This window comes from Anolis sagrei, chromosome 1, assembly GCF_037176765.1.
Source record: "Anolis sagrei isolate rAnoSag1 chromosome 1, rAnoSag1.mat, whole genome shotgun sequence".
Lineage (NCBI taxonomy): Eukaryota > Metazoa > Chordata > Lepidosauria > Squamata > Dactyloidae > Anolis > Anolis sagrei.
Genome location: NC_090021.1, coordinates 70,536,460 through 70,553,783, shown reverse-complemented (window position 1 = coordinate 70,553,783; position 17,324 = coordinate 70,536,460). Strand labels below are relative to the sequence as shown.

The 17,324-nt window shown below is 37.9% G+C and overlaps 1 protein-coding gene across 2 annotated transcripts in view; it reads left to right on the top strand.

Moving 5' to 3' along the window:
- TIAM2 (TIAM Rac1 associated GEF 2) overlaps window positions 1-17,324 on the top strand; it is a 96,782-nt gene that overhangs the window by 63,924 nt on the left and 15,534 nt on the right. For both annotated transcript variants that reach the window (XM_067465909.1, XM_067465911.1), the window contains 4 exons: window positions 13,347-13,520; window positions 15,440-15,508; window positions 15,856-15,981; window positions 17,004-17,112. In XM_067465909.1, coding sequence (XP_067322010.1) covers window positions 13,347-13,520; window positions 15,440-15,508; window positions 15,856-15,981; window positions 17,004-17,112 — 478 coding nt within the window. The remainder of the gene's footprint in view (window positions 1-13,346; window positions 13,521-15,439; window positions 15,509-15,855; window positions 15,982-17,003; window positions 17,113-17,324) is intronic.

Here is a 17,324-nt window from a genome sequence, read left to right as displayed (position 1 = left end):
TGCTTCCGAACACAATTCAAAGTGCTGGCTTTAGCCTATAAAGCCCTAAATGGTTCCAGCCCAGCTTACCTGACCGAATGTACCTCTTCCTATGAATCATCACGGAGATTGAGATTGCCCGAGGAGGCCCTGCTCTCTATTACACCACCCTCACAAGCACAACTGGTGGGGATGAGAGACAGGGCCTTCTCAGTAGTGGCCCCTCGTTTGTGGAACTCCTTTCCGAATGAAATCAGAACAGCTCCCCCCATCCTGTTTTTCAGGGGGGGGGGGAACTTAAGACATGGTTACAGGACCAAGCATTTAAGCAGTAACTATAGTAATGCAATACTTGAGAACTCTTAAAGTGATGGACTAATAGACTGATTCTGGAATATGATTTTAATTGTTGTTTTATCAATATATGTTTTAGTGGTGATTTAATTGTAATTGTTATTTTTGGAATTTGTTTGTTGGGCATCAAATTGCTACTGGTTGTGAGGATGCCTTGAGTCCCCTTCAGGGTAAAAAGGGCAGGATACAGTATGGGAAATAAAATTGATAAATCTCTATTATTAAAGTCATTAGAATGTCCTTTCTTGTTATGTGAATGTGTGCTTAGCAGATAAAGGTAGAATCATTGGGATATTGTAATCGTTGCAGTTTTTCTCACAGAGGGCTTGTTCCAGTTGCCATACGAGCAGCTTGTAATTCTTCAAGTCGCAACATTTATTGAATACAGTTCTGCCTTCAACACAGAATTAAAAGCAGGAATGGAGATACTGTTGATTCTCGAACTAAGCAGCCTTTTCCAGTCATATCTTAACAAAGTGTGGGAGTGTTTTTAAAAAGATGGTTCTTTTGAGCGAGTGACACATTGCTGTGCTTTTAAAAAGTGCACTAAATGGAAGGGAGGACTGGGTTCTGATCTCATGAAGGGATGTTGAAGATGAAACTATTAACATATTGCATCTGGGCCTCTCTTATTAAGATACCAGGCGTTGCTTGCGGAGTGCGAATGAACTCTCTCTTAAGTTCATATAGATGCTTTGATCATTCTGTATTTGGTGCCTTACAGCAAATGCTGCATCCAGAGTTGTGCAAAAATTTTGCTCACTTAATACTGTAGCTTCAGTGTGTTTTCTAGTGGGTATCCCAACATACTGGAAATGATTTTGGGGGTGACGGCTTTCTGCAGGGGAAGTGAGACACCGTTTTTCAGTGAACAGCATTCAGTACCATCCAAAGTTTGGAATCCAACTTTACTGAAAAATACAGTATTATGTGCAAGCTGAGATGAAACATCACAGTTTTGACCTGCCAGTGCCTACACACAGAGCTAGGCATTGCTCAGTGTTGGGGTTTTCAAGTGCTGAGCACGAATATGCCAAACAGCAGCTCATGTTTTTCTTTTTCTGATTGTTTGGCTATTAAACCTCATAATATCACCAGCCATGAAACAAATATAGATTTCTAGATGTACCTGATCTTTTTTGTGGGTTCTTATGTTTCTCTTTCCATTTAAATTTCCATTCTTTCCATTTACATATTCATTACAGGTTTAGATAATAGAGTTCATTTTTCTGTGTTATAAAAAAGCCCTGCTCAGAAGAGAAAATAAATTGTTTGGACACTGTTTCTGCATTTTGTTCAGTCACATGTGTTGAAAGACAGGTCTGCACTGAGATTGTGCAAAGCTGCTCTGACAACTGTATCATTCTGATAAATCTACAGAGCAATACTGTCATGACTACAGTGGCTTCATATGTCATCAGCTCTATTTTTGGTGCCAGTAACACAAACAACCACTGACTACAGTTTCTAAAACAAAGAATCTATGTTTATAAATATTTGGCCATTTCTGTTAAGTATTTTAAATTTAAGGTGTTTTGACTTTATGAGTATCCACCTTGGGGATATTGGGCCCAAATTCAGAAGACACATAGATAAGCTAGAGCAGGACTGTAAATCAACACTATGTGTGTAGGAAGTGGCTAATTCACAGGAATTTACATTTTTAGGAACAATTGAGATGAGTGGCAGCCTGAATGACTTAATTGAGGATGGTGGAATAACCCTCTGTTTCTTCACTAATTCTTTCTGCATGTGGTCTGTATAACCCATTATTCTATATCTCTCCAAAACTGACAACTATAATTTCAAAGTGATAAAGTTACCAAATTTCAGTCTGCATTAGAACTTAGTCCCTCTGGCTCTTGTACAGGTTGACCTCTCTCTATATTGCCTACAAGTCACTTCACTGGAAGTTAAGAGTTTTACTTGAAACATTGGCTTGTCCAGGTGCTGCCCTGACCTCCATTGCTAGCACAGTGGGTGCCCCACTTTTACAGGGGTTAGGGGTACAGGACCCTTTTAAAAACATTAAAACTTCATACACCATGCCCCCTTAATTTTTAACCTGAGAGAACTCCTTTTCTAGGAATCTCTGCATCCTCTAGCGTGATTTTCCAGTCAACTGGGTCCACCATTATGACTCTATATTCAACTTATGTTAGTGGTTGAGCATAGAGTCATCCTGCTACATCCACAGATTCCTAGAGAGGACAAATTAAGTCCATGAATAAAGAATTCCACTTATATCAAACCCACAAATGATGAGGGCTGACTGTATACAAAAACACTAATAAAAATATTGGTCTTAACATAACATTTCTAACCAACTGAATGTCAGATTTCCTGACAGGAGAGGATTTTAGTAAAACTTAAGAGTACCTAATGGGGTTTTCTTAAAAAAAAAAAAAGCTATGTAACTTTTTCAAGGAAAGTAGTGGTGGTGGAATATTTACTCCTCAGTGGTAATAAATATTTTTACATGTCTCCTGTCTATTTGCTCCTGAAAACTGGATCATATGTTTGTGCATGAATGCATATTAAAATAGGGGGCTTTTACTCATGATATGCAAGCTATATTTTTGTACCATCAGGCTTTTTTATTTATCATCAAACTTTGGTAAAAATTCACTAGTCCTGTTATGCTTATAGGTATTTTTTCCAGGACTTAAGTATCCTGAAGGCATTAGATGCCATCTGATCTTTGAAGCAAAGCAGAGTTGGCTCTGGTTAATACTTGGGTGAGATACCAATAAGGTCTACAGAATACCAGTATCTGTATACTTTATTTCAGTGGAAGAGTCTGGTAAAACCATCTCTGAATATTCCATGCCTCAAGTTCACAGTTGACTTCAAGGTACATGCATACTTATTCTGACTCTTAAATGGGAGCAACCACTGCTTTTCTGAAGGTCTTTGTGAAGAATGCAGCCTCCTCTTGGAATCTTTTTCATGTTATTAATTGAATCTAAACTTCTTCAAACTTCTTATTAATTGAATCTAAGCTTCAGTCATCCACACCATTGGTCATGCTGTCACAATGTGTCACAACATTTGGTGGGACATCACATTGAGGAATACTTCTGTAGACCACCACATACCTTTGTTGAAGGGAAAATGAGGCAGTTATCATTACTTATCCTTAGCATATCCTAGGACTCTTGAGGTATTTTTCTGTTCAAATAAAAATAAACTGAGCAGAAAGCTCTGTGCAGTTTTACTGTACCATAATTTGAGTAGTTCCAGAAATAGATGTTTCTATTACATTTTTAATGTAAGCTCTGCTATCATACAGTTTTCACATAACATTATGCTCAAAATGCATACTCAGTTCTCTCATGCTGCTCCAAAAAGGATTCTATATGTTCGCTTAAAATATTTAATTCTGATCTTTTTAGCAAACTCCAAATGAGTTTGCTCTTTCACTCTGTCTCTCCATATATCTACATCTATATATCTCCTGACCAAATATCACAAATTACAAGAGAATATTATGCAAAGTGCAACAAAGTGTGGGAAGTTAAATGACTTTTCAAGCACAAATTTATTCTGAGCATATCTTTTATTTTTGCATCGATGCAAATACATCAAAGTTGTTGAGCTGAAGGACAAGAGCAATGATATAAACAAAACATCTCATTGACTTTGTATTACTTCTAACTTCCTGACTTCCTATCTTTCCAAAACTGTGATACAATTTGAACGGTCAAACAGAGCATAAATGTCATTGAAATCTTCCTCTGACCTTCATGACTATACATCCTCTCCATTTTTTTTTCCAAAATAGTACCTGGTGGTTTTTGTTTATGCAGTAATTCTCCTTTGTTAGCGTGTAGCTTCCCCTTGAGATTTGATCTGCAGAAGGATCAAATCTATCTAGCATCCTTTTTGCTTATTTTTCTTTTTCTTTATACATACTCGGCTTTTCTTTAAATATCTAAATATACCTTGAGGATTTTGGAATTGGAGTGAATTGATTTGGTAAAACAGATTTGGAAATGGAATAGTGGCTTCTTTGCTATATGTTGTTTAGCTCAAGTAAATGCAGGACAGCAACATATCAGGTTATCATACGTCACTGCTCAAGGTAAACTGCTGGGTAGTGTTTTCCCCTATTGGCATATTGCACCTCAGAGGAGACTGCCAGGGTGAGCTAATAAAGGCCCTTCACCTTGCTCTTGGGGCTGAAAAAGATTCGTTCTGGAAAGCTGCAATGCCTGCCTTCAGACAAAACAAAATAAGAGTTAAAAGCTTCGCTTTGGGGAGGAAAGCAAAACAGCAGACATCATCAGCTTATGGGTCCCTGCAGAGGATAGTTTCAAGGGTAAGTTTATTCGGTGTGTTTTTTTATATAAAAAGAAAAACAATTTTGAAATGCAAAATTAGAAAGGATAAGAAGAGCTAAGTATTACATGTCTGTCAAATGCATGTGTACATTTTTATAGATAATACCTTGAGTTTGAGACTTGATTTGCTTTGGGTGCTTGAGATGTGTATTAAAAACTCAATGATTTCTAAGCAGATTACAACAATTGAGCTATTTCAGAATTCTTTGCAAAAATGTATGGATTTGTCTTGCTTCTAAACAGTCTGAAATGGTATGCAAGAAGTTGCAGTTGAGGTCTGGTAACAAGATAATAAATTTTCCAAAGTAGAAACATGCCACTACATTGATAGTAGAGGAATATATATGTAATGTAGCATTATGATCAGGCTGACTCACTCTTTTTCTCTTATTAGATACTGAACTATCTAGTTCTTAAAGCAACATTTTTAGTGATTGCAGGATTATACCCATGTGCCCTGATTTAGGAAAAGAGAGTTGTATTCTCAAACAGGAGCTATAGATATAAATACAGAAGTCTTCAATTACATTGCAGGGATTTATTCTTCATTTCTTATTTCAATATATATTGAGATTTAGATTTGGAGAGTATGGACAGGCCAACACATTCCAAATTCAGACATGTGTGTGATCTGCTCACTTGTTCTTGATGGGAGCAGAGAGCTCTGCTTCCCCTGTATGGAAATGTTTCACTGAATATTTATTACAAAGACAAGTCTGGAAATGACAATAAATTTACTTGATTACAAATAGTCATGATTTAAAAAGACATCATTGGTGTTGCAGTTCAGATGTTTACAGTAGATGGCAGAGCACCTCTGAAATATGCCTGCACATGAAGAAAGAACAGTTTGCATCTTGAATATCCAGCATTGTAGCCAGCTGTAAAGTGTAGTTCCTCCCAAGCACCATGGAATTGATGGATTTCTGATTCATTAATGTCAAAGATTTTTTTTCAATATTATCTTGAAGATATGCTTTATAATAATGTCCACACAACAATATTAGTTCTACTGAGACTCTTTCCAGTAAATACTGTAAAGTGGTTGTTGGTGATCTAACATTGCATGTGGGTCCTTTGCTAGGAAATGGTGATTACTGTCACTTGTAAAGTTTGGGACTAGTTTGTCTTCCAGTAGATGGCTGACCAAGGAGAAATCCAGCAATTGGATTGTCCTTGGTGCTTACGTATTTCTCTTAAGGGGGAGGACACCTGGCTTCAGCTGAACCTGCCTTAGGTTGCTCACCTCTTGCTTCTTCCATGGTTTCAATGATGCAATTAGATCAGTAAAGTGCTCTTGTTTACCCCCAACTTTCTGTTTCTTGTCTCATTATTACATGGTAGGCTATCAGTTCTGAGTGAGATCTTCCATAAACTGGAGAATATTTACCATGAAAGCATTTTATTTCAACCCTTTAATAATTAGCAATGCGTGTGTTTTCATGTCAGGAGTGACTTGAGAAACTGCAAGTCGTTTCTTGTGTGAGAGAACTCGATGTCTGCAAGGACATTGCCCAGGGGATGCCCAGATGTTTTGATGTTTTACCATCCTTATGGGAGGCTTCTCTCATGTCCCCATATGGGGATCTGGAGCTGACAGGAGGAGCTCATCCATGCTGTCTCTGGATTCGAACCTACGATGTGTTGGTCTTCAGTACTGCCAACACAAGAGTTTAACCCATTGCGCCACCGGGGGCTCCTTTATGTGTGTGTATGTGTGTGTAACAATGGCCACCAATTTGTGAAGAAGCCACCAGTTTGTAACGGTTTTGTAAAGATGCCACCACTTTGTAAGGGTTTATTAAATTGATAATGTAGCTAATAGATAGTAATATTGGATTGGTCTTTCTTCAGGGTGTAGTGTGACTTAACTTGGAAAGGATTTGTAACAGAGACCAGGCTTCAGAAGAAAATGTAACAAGTTTATTGAAATGTAACAGAAGCTTGATGGTTCAATGTTTCTTGACTCTTAGAGGCACATATCTTCAGAGGTTACATTTATAACATTCCTTAAAACAACTCTGGAAAGGACCCTTCCTTCTACTAAACAGGTTTCAAACTATTTTTTTCTTCAAACTATGTTTCTTTCCTTAGTAAATTACTTCAGATACAAGCTTATTCCTTCTTTGTGATATCTCTGTTGCAATAAAGATTCTCACTGGCTTTCTCTCACCCCTTCTACTCATACACTAATTACTAATATAAATAAGTCAACCCGACTTATCTAAACTACCTAGGCTAAAAGCCAAAACCTTCCTGATTCTCACTACAGTATAATCAGCCTTACCTGTAGTTTTAAAACTACAGATTACCTTCCTGGTTCTCACTACTACAGAACCAGCCACTCCTGCAGTTCACAGACTACAGACTGACTGTTTTAAAATGGCTGCCCTGCCAAGTGGCAGTTGGCTCCACCCCTATTTCTATAGCAACCCAGCTCAAAGTGAGCTGAGCTGGCTACCATCCTCCCCAGTTATGCAACTTTAAATACCCTTTCAAACGCCTATTTATAACTATACATAACAGTAGATTAAAATTTACACTTCACCACAGTGTGTGTGTGTGAGAGAGAGAGAGAGAGAGGGAGAGAGAGTTTTAAAATTACACGCGTGCACACACACACACACACAAACTCTCTCTCTGTGTGTGAGAGAGGGAGGGAGTGTTTGTGTGTGTAATTTAAAAATAATGAACAGGAACATCTGAGTTATAGCCAGTATGCAGTAGCTTAACGATTTCATACTATACTTCCTGGTCATTCCAAATACTATTATTAAGATATGAATAATCTGCACACACTTTAAAAACATCAGAAAAGGAAAAAGCCAAATACTGATGGTTGTTTTCCTATGTGAACTGCTGTTATTTCTTGTGTGGTCTCACCTTTGAAGAGAAACATGTGTTTCTATTCAATATAGCATCTGGATAATTCAGAAAACATTTCTTTCCTGTTGTCAGAAAGCCACCTATTTTTAACAAACTGCCTAAGAGTGCTTGTGCTTGGAAGTTCTTTGGTGTATTTTTACTGGTAAAAATTGTTATATGGAATTGAGGGGAAAAGATTCCTTGACACATCCAGGAAAAGCCTAGTTACAGGTGAAAATGATTTTTATACATCCTTCATACCTTTCTTTTATTGGTATAAGAAAGACCTCTTATGAAGTAATTACTCATGAGAGTTGGAAATAAATTTATATTCTGACAAGGGATATGATTCTAGAAAATAGTGGGCTTTATTATTTTCAATGGAACAAACAATGGAATTACTGTACTGAGTAGGGTATACCTTGCACATGAGACTGTGAATGAATAACCGAATAAGTTAAATCATAAATAAGTGAAACACATTCAGTATATCAGTTCTGCAGGTATGGGGAAGGGGTCATACTGTCTCAATTATCACCGTGTTGTATGATTGCCACCTGATCCTCCTGTTTGCCAGTTTTTGTGGCCACCAATTTTAGGTGTGTGCTTATGGACTTAAAGTACCTTACATCCTATTATATACATATGTATAGCTTTCACTTGCAATTATGTATGTTGCTTTAGGAGTGGCACATGGTTTGGTATTCACTCCCTCTGCAATGTCCAAATCCACCTACTCCTGATTTAATGAAGCCCCTCACATGGCTATTTCTTGTTTTGTAAAGAGTGGGCAGGATCACCATCGAATCTCTGCCACCAATATGGAAAATGATGACAAATGGCACTGAGGCCCACCAGGGTCCTTTAGAGATCACAGAACTGCTATAATCATTCCATGTGTGGTTATGGAGACATAGCCAGAAGCTACTGCCTCTCATAACAGTAAATAAAGAACAACACTAAAAAACAGGGGAATTCCAGACAAGAAACAATCAGGGCCAGCTTATAACTTCCCAACAAAGTATTCCTCCAGGCAGTAACAAGCCAGATCTTGAAACTGCTGTGCCATTAAATGCTAATCAAGCTGGCCAGTTGAAACATTCATACCTACCTCGAACAGACAAGAGTTCTTCTTTCCACCGTGGATATTCCACAGATATATGAACCCCATTTTCTTAGTTTCCAGCAGACCTCACAACCTCTGAGGATGCCTGCCATAGATGAAGGTGAAACGTCTGGGGAGAATGCTTCTGGAACATGGCCATACAGCCCAGAAAACTCACAACAACCCATTTTAAATAGTTGTTTGTTATTAAAATGCTGATTTTTAAAAATACTGACGATATTTCCTCTTTCCCCGCTACTGCTTAAAAGTAATTTTTTTTTTAAAAAAATGATAGAGCTTTTCTCCTGTCATTTATATCTCATAAATGTCATGGAGGCCTTTGCACTGGCCTTGTGAAACAAAAGACATTTAAATGGGAAGGTAACAGGTCTTAAACAGGTCTTAACTAAGCCGTATAACCAGTCTCATCCATGATGAATTATTGTCATTTTCCTTCAAGCACATACTTAATTCCTTTGCACAGAAATTTGAGAAAGCATATTGCATACAGATTTGAAAAGTAAATTGCAAGAAATTAAGGAAAACTAGGCTGAATGAGTTTAAATGATACAGAGAAACCATTTAGTACAATTGTAGCGGGTGGGAAGATCCAGGACCGCTTGTAATCAAAAGACAGGGTGTTGATTTTAGAATCAAAAACACACAAAATCGTTTCCTTGAAAACAGCTGAACTTGTAATGGTTAGAAAGAACAACAAAGTTAATTCATCCTATCACATAGGGCTAGGCTAAATATAATATATGCTCCAATTTGACAGGTCTGTTTTTGTTTCTACCAGTTTAGGAGTGGCTAGAGAGCTTCAACCCTTTCCTGGCTTCTCATGCCATTGTTGGTATGAAAATCACCCATCCTATGCTATTGCCATGCAAGGAATGCTCTTTCCTTTGATAACTATTTCAGAGCCATGGTGAGGTGGGGAAAACAGTGAAAACCCCATTTCTTTTATGTACCTTAATCTTGATTTGCATCCTTCTAATGGCAGCAACATGTCTATGCATGTGTCACTGTCACTTGTAAACTTACAGTGCCACTTTGAGTGACTTGTCAACTTACAGTGACCCCATGAATTTCAAAAGGTTTTCTAAGGACCTCATCACATTAGAGAATGAATCCACTTCGTAGTTTGTAGTTTAGTGAGGCTGTTAAAGGCTTCTCCCTAAACTACAAACCCCAGAATTCTGCAGGAGATACCAACCGGATTTAAAGTGGATTCATTCTCTAGTTTGATGAAGTCCTTAGGTGGTTTTGCTAGTTCCTTCTTCTGAAATATAGCCTATAGCACACTATATTCATTGTCTTCCCCAGTCGCCTGTGTTTAAAAAATTGTATCAGGTTAAGTGAGATTATCTACCTAATGAAATGTGTTATTTAGCAAGATTCTGAAATATCCACTATTTCTTTAAGCAAGGCATGATATACAGTTTGCACTGTGTTGTGGTTGGTGAGTTGAGAGAACTGGGAACTGAAGAAGCTTGAAATAGCATCTCTCAGTGGATTTGGGAAGGTGTTACAGCAAAACATTCTGTAATGTTTATTTGAGATCATATTGATAACATTTTGTTCTCCAGTGATATGATGAATTGACAGACTGTAAAAGGGCCTAAATACCCCAAGGACATCCAATCCTCTCTGCTTTTTCTGGTCTTGAAAGCTAAGCAGGGTCAACCTTTGTTAGTGCTTGGATGGGAAATTGCCAGCAAATACCAAACCCTGGCAAAACCACTTCTGAGCATCCCTTACCTGAGAAAACTCTATGAAATGCATAAGGTCATCATAGGTTGACAGGCAACTTGAAGGCACATGTGCAAATGCATACATACAGCTACAAAAGGCATGGAACTAGGATAAAATACATTTTGTAAACTCCTGTATTTACGTGTGTGTGTGTAGTTTATATATCATGTCAGAAGTGAATTGAGAATATTTATTTGCTTCATTTACACCCCACCTTTATCACTTCTGCAGGGGGACTACAGTTATAATGTATAAAAAACCACAAAGTTAAAAACTTGGCATTATACTAAATTTCCTTTGACCAGAAGCTTGTCACTTCGAGTGCCTCTGGTGTCGCTGCAAGGATATCCTCCATTAGTCATTTGGCAGAGCTCAGACAGCATTGTAGTAAGTGGTCTGTGGTTTGCTCTCCTCCACACTCGCATTTTGTGGACTCCACTTCATCGCCCCATTTCTTAAGGTTAGCTCTGCATTTTGTGGTGCCACAGCACAGTCTGTTCAGTCACCCAGTCTTCTTTGTGCCCAGAAGGGAGTTTCTTCCAACTCACCCAGTCTTTTTTGTGTCCAGGGGGGAGTTTCTCATCTGGTATCAGCCACTGATTGAGGGTCCGGGTTTTCACCTGCCACTTTTGGACTCAAGCTTGCTGAGGTGTTCCTGCGAGTATCTATGTACATATTAGGAAGCTATTTCTCTGATATCCGAACAGAGGATGGGCCAGAGATGTCAATGCCTTGGTTCTTTCATTTATATATGATGGGGCAGGGAATAAATATACATGAAAAAAAAACAATCATGTATCTCGCAGTTGTTTCCCAACATAACTAGAGAGACCCAGGTTGGAGTAAAGTGTTCTAGCATATGAACATGGCATGTACTTCCTTCCATCTCATTTTTGTCTTACGAATACATATAGCAAAAGAATGAGACTGGAAAAACTGTAATGCATGGATTTAATGTGAAATCTATGTGGTTTAAATGTCTTAGTAGGATGACCTTGCAAAATCCCTTCTTCATTGTCATTTTCTCAAGCCATGCTGACCCCTTTTTATTTTTCTTTGAATAATTTAAATTTTCTTGGGGGTTTGAATGGTATAAATGGATATTAAACTGAGATGAATGTGGTTTTACTTATTTCATGTGGTCTTAAAGGCTCTCTGCCATTTTTTTCTTTTGAAGTTGCATACTTGCAATACATATGTGAACTGTAATGCTATATTCTAAATGTTCTCCTTTAAAAATGCTGTATGACCCACAGATGATTGCAATCTGTTCAGTATTAATGTGGTTCACTTATCTTTGAAATCACTGAAATTAAAGAGTAGGGCTCAATGCCTATCTACAAAGCAAACACTTAGGCAGGGCTGTTTGAAATTCTGGATTGAAACATGATGCAATTAAGAACTAAATTGGCCTTCTTTGAAAAAGAGTAAAGTCTAGTTTGAGGGATAAATTAACTTTGACTAACCTTGTTTCTGAACTTCTTTTTTTGAAATAAGACTTGCTTAGATGTGAGCTATAGATTTATAGGTCAAATTTGGGCTGAAGGTCCTTTGCACTAACACAAACGAGTTAAAATTATGTGTCCTTTTAAATATAGTATTGAAAGATTCCCATCCAAATTCTTTTAATTGTGCATTTCTGTTATAAATGCTTTTTATTGGCTAGCCAATTGACCAATATTTGGTTATTAATAGTTGTGTTGTTGTAGGTATCATTCAAGGACCATTCTTAAGTTATTACCATGTGTTGTGTATTTTCCAGTTTACATAATTTTAATATCAAATAATATTAGACATCAAAGAGGAAAAGGCTAAGTCTGAAGCACTTTTAAAAACCTTTTCCATTCTAAATCTTCCTGCTGCACATGTCTTTCTCAATAAATAAAAAGAGGACATTGTCCCCATCCTTCCCAAGAGACCATATAAAAAAGAATTTCAGACAAGACCATTGTAGTACAGAGGTGGTCAACACAGTGGTTTGCAGATGTTTCTGTCTACAGCACCTATAAGCTCCATCGAGGGCAGACAAATGTTACTGACTTTTCAAGTAACTGTACAAAATATTTGGGAGCCATATAATTGCCTACTTTTAGTTTAGGACAAGGATAGACATTTGTTTTTGTTTGCATCTTAAAGAATTTGGATACCAGCTAGACCAAGGATGGCCAGCGTAATCTAGATATGTTTAGAACTACAATCCCATTTTGTCAAGATGGCTGGGACTGATGGAACATGCACTCTAATGTCTAGAAATCTCTGTTTGCCTACTTAAGAAGTATTTTTATTTATTTACAGCATTTATATACCACTTTTCTCACTAGAATCCTAGAATCATAGAATCAAAGAGTTGGAAGAGACCTCATGGGCCATCCAGTCCAACCCCCTGCCAAGAAGCAGGAATATTGCATTCAAATCACCCCTGACAGATGGCCATCCAGTCTCTGTTTAAAAGCTTCCAAAGAAGGAGCCTCTACCACACTCCGAGGCAGAGAGTATAATTGAGTATAATTGTTTGGTCATTTAGAGGAAAGATGGATTATTTATAATCCTCTGAGAGTTATTGGGCTGTAACACCTTCTCTCTCAGGCATGGGTAAACTTGGGCCCTTCAGGTGTTTAGGGCTTCAACTCCCACAAATCCTAACAGCTGGTAGGCTGTCAGGAATTGTGGGAGTTGAAGTCCAAAACACCTGGTTTGCCCATGCCTATTTGCCCATGCCTGTTCTAGTTTGATCACTGACCAGAGCAACATCTGGAGAATGACAGGGTTCTGATCACTGATTATTATCAGTAGCTGCAGTGCGACACACATTGAATTTCAGAGTATCAGCCATTGTTAGCGTGTACTGCTAGAAAAATAGCTTTATGAGTGTCATAAAGGAGTCAAAATTAACTTGTGACCTAAAAGTTATAAAAAGATTGTTGTGTATGCCTTTTAACTTGCAGAGTGCTGAACAAATTTCAATGTTGTGCCCACACTTCCATAAAGCTCATGTAAATGGTATGGAAGCAGTAAAAGACATCCCCCCGGTAAAGCCACTGACACGACAACTTACAGATGCTGACAGACTCCGAAAGGTTATTCAAGAGCTTATGGACACAGAGAAATCCTATGTAAAGGTAACAAGAAAGTTTTGCCAAATTCACTTCGCCCTTGAGTTCCTTCCCTCTGTTAATTGACACTGGCCAAATATTGCTGATTTGAAATAAAAGAAGCAGAAACTAGAGGACAGCCAATGGATTCTGTAGAAGAAATTGGAAATAGGTGTGAAGATGCTCAAAAGATGCTTATTAGTATACCCTTATCAATAAATCTAAAATCCTCTGAACCCAAACATTGTCCACATGGGTGGCTATGATATTGCTGTCTTTGCTTTCTGATAAATCAGTGTACACATACTTTGTTTCCTGCACAAAAGTATTTAAAATACTGTATAAAGTGCCATCAGGCTATGCATATGAAACATAAATAAATTTCATGATTAGGTTTGGGTATAATATCCAAGGTATCTCAATATGTATGTCTATAAAAATACAGATATTCCCAAAACTATACTCCAATCACCCCTAGTGCCAAGCATTTTGGATAAGCAGTACTGAACCTATACTAAACATCCCAATACATTTTGGCTGAAACATTGTGTGACTTTTATTAATACACTAGCTATCTTTGGCATATCTTGAACTGTACCTCCAGTGGTTTTCATGTGAATTACCATGGATATTCCTTTCTTATAACTATGATCTGAGGGACACCTAACAATATTTCCCAAAGTTTTATCTATATGTCCCAAGCCCCTAATTTGCTCTCACAAGTGCATCTCCTTTCATGTTAGATCAGCCACATTGGAGGCAGACCTTTGGAAATGTTTTCCTGGGATTTCAGATTGTCCAAAATCTAATGACTGGAGGACTTCTATGTTAAATTTTTCTAGTCTTAAAGGCTTCGATTTTTGTAAAGCCCACATAAAAAACTTCAAACCTTAAATTTTCAGTTAAAAGCATACATGTGTGAAACTATTCCAATGAGAAAATTAGAATGTGTCAAAATTCAGACCAGAACTGATTCTAAGGATATCTATAAATATTTACTCTGTGGTATAACATAGTGGCTAAGAGTCCGAGCTTGCATCTGGGAAGAACTCACTAAAGGTGATAATTGAGCTGTTCCCTGAGAAGTCCACTTCCCACCTATAATGTGGGGGTGATAAACCTGGCCTGATTCTGATAGAAGCTTTTTTGTTGCATTTGTGAAGTGCTTGGATCACTGAAAGTGTTATGTAAACATAAACGTTAGAGAGGTCTCTTTTAAAGGCAACAACATCCAGTTTTTTTAGCACTTGCAACCCCTTGGTGGTGCAGCGGGTTAAACCGCGGAGCTGCTGAACTTGCTGGCTGAAAGGTTGGCAGTTCAAATCCAGGGAGTAGGATGAACTGCCTGTGTTAGCCCAGCTCCTGCCAACCTAGCAGTTCGAAAACATGCACATGTAAGTAGATCAATAGGTACCACTTCGGCAGCAGAATAATGGCGCTCCATGCAGTCATTCTGGCCACTTGACCTTGGAGGCGTCTATGGACAACGCCGGCTCTTCGCCTTGGAAATGGAGATGAGCACCACCACCCCCAGAGTCAGGCACGATTAGACGTAATATCAGGGGAAAATCTTTACCTTTACTGAAACCTCTTCTATTTGTTAGGTTGCCACCAAAATACTTTCCATAAGAAAAGGTTGCACCGACATGTGTTTGTGTATAAACAAAAATAATTTGTATTCTCCCTCATTTTAGAAGGTTATTGTGTAGATATATTGGGTCTTCAAAAGGATAGAATAGACTTCCAATTTCTCTACTCAAAGGTATTTTTCTGTCCTTTATATAGAGAGTGTGATGGGAACTCAAACAATGCCACTAGGAGTATAATGGTGTGGATCTCAGTAAAAACTAATTCATTTGAGTGTATTATACATCGGAATGATCAAAGTATTGTTTTTATTTTTATGTTGGACTGCTAGAAAGCTTGTAATTGTTATCCCATTGTAGGATCTGAGCTGTCTCTTTCAATTGTACTTGGAGCCTCTTCAAAGTGAGACCTTCCTAACTCAAGATGAGGTAAGCGTATTTTGCTGCTGTTGTTTTAGCTGCTTTCTGGTCTTTTGCAATTTTATGGCTGCTTCTACTATATTAGTCATGAAGGGGGAAAAGCACATTGAGTTATTCTATCTGCTACATTAGTCATGTCTGTTATAAAAACTGACTGCACTTCTGACAAAAATGTTCCTAAGAAATCTTTGTTTGAGAAAACCCTTGTTCTTATGCAATCAGTGCTAAAGCGATTATGAGACACATTCATTACAGTTAAGTATCCTTTTGTTTATCCCTAGCAACATACAGATGAATTGCCTTCTTTGTAAACAACTTTCATTCTCCATATTTTATATATTTTCCCTTCCATTTAGATGGAATCTTTGTTTGGGAGTCTGCCAGAGATGCTGGATTTTCAAAAAGTATTTTTAGAGACCTTGGAAGATGGAATATCATCTTGTTCTGATTTTAACACACTTGAAACTCCGTCACAATTCCGGGTAATACAGAGTTTTGAAATCCTTGCATGTCTAAATAGGATTGACCGAAGGTAGTGCTGGTCCCTTTTGGTTTATTTTTTTCTTCCATACCTTCTCTTCAACTGAAATCTTTATATGCTTAACACTGAAATTCTGAGAATGGAAACTTTCATATGTATGGACATAGATTGAATTTCCTTCAGGGTCAGATTTAGGTAGCAGATATTTTTGTTCCCTCCTTCCTCTCCAGAAAAGCTTTGCCTATGTCCAAAGCCCAGTTTTCAGGGTTCTCGCTGTACGAGAGCCAACTGTGTTAAACAAGATTCCCCAACCCTCACAGTAAGTCTAGTTGTGTCCGACTCTGGGTGGTGGTGCTCATCTCCCTTTCTAAGCCGAAGAGCCAGCATTGTCCATAGACATCTCCAAGGTAATGTGGCCAGCATGACTGCATGGAGCATTGTTACCTTCCCGCAGAAGCAGTACCTATTGATCTACTCACATTTGCATGTTTTCAAACTGCAAGGTTGGCAGAAGCTGGGGCTAACAGCGGGAGCTCACCCCGCTCCCCGGATTCAAACCACCAACCTTTTGGTTAGCAAGTTCAGCAGCTCAGCAGTTAAAAATAATTTATTTACCAATAATTGCTAAAGAAGGGGAAAGGGGGATATAATTGCTTTGCCAAAATTAGTTTTAGTCAATGTAGTTGAAAGTGACAACATTTCTATGGTTAAGTATATGTAAAGATAAACTGCACGTATTTGTAATCAATAAACGTATCCATATTTATTTTCCCTTGTGTTGTTTTCCATATATATCTTCCTTGTATTTATTTCCTTACTTTGTATTAGGCTTGTTTTTCATGATTTTAAATGCTGTTTCCCACTTTAAGATACTTGTATTTTGAGAAGCTTGCTACATCTGTTATAAATGGATAAATGAATGAATTGTTGAAATAACCTCACATTTATTTATTTATTGGAGAACAAGACAGATACCTAAAAATGGATATATTTCACTTCAGTCTTCCATTGTGTTGTTTTCAGAAACTTCTATTCTCTTTGGGAGGTTCTTTCCTATATTATGCTGACCATTTCAAATTGTACAGTGGATTCTGTGCAAATCACATCAAAGTCCAGAAAGTTCTTGAGCGAGGTAAGTGTCCTGAGGATATAATTTTTGTATGTGGTAGAGATCTGAAGTACATAAACAGTTATTTTCCATGGAAAGAGTATTGAGAAGATGACTTCAACTTCATTTTTGTAGTCTACCCTGACGCTTACTATGTAGTAGTGGACAACTTTGGGGAGCGTGATCCCTGAAAACCACCTTCTGTCACAGGACACTCAACGTTGCTATTACATGGA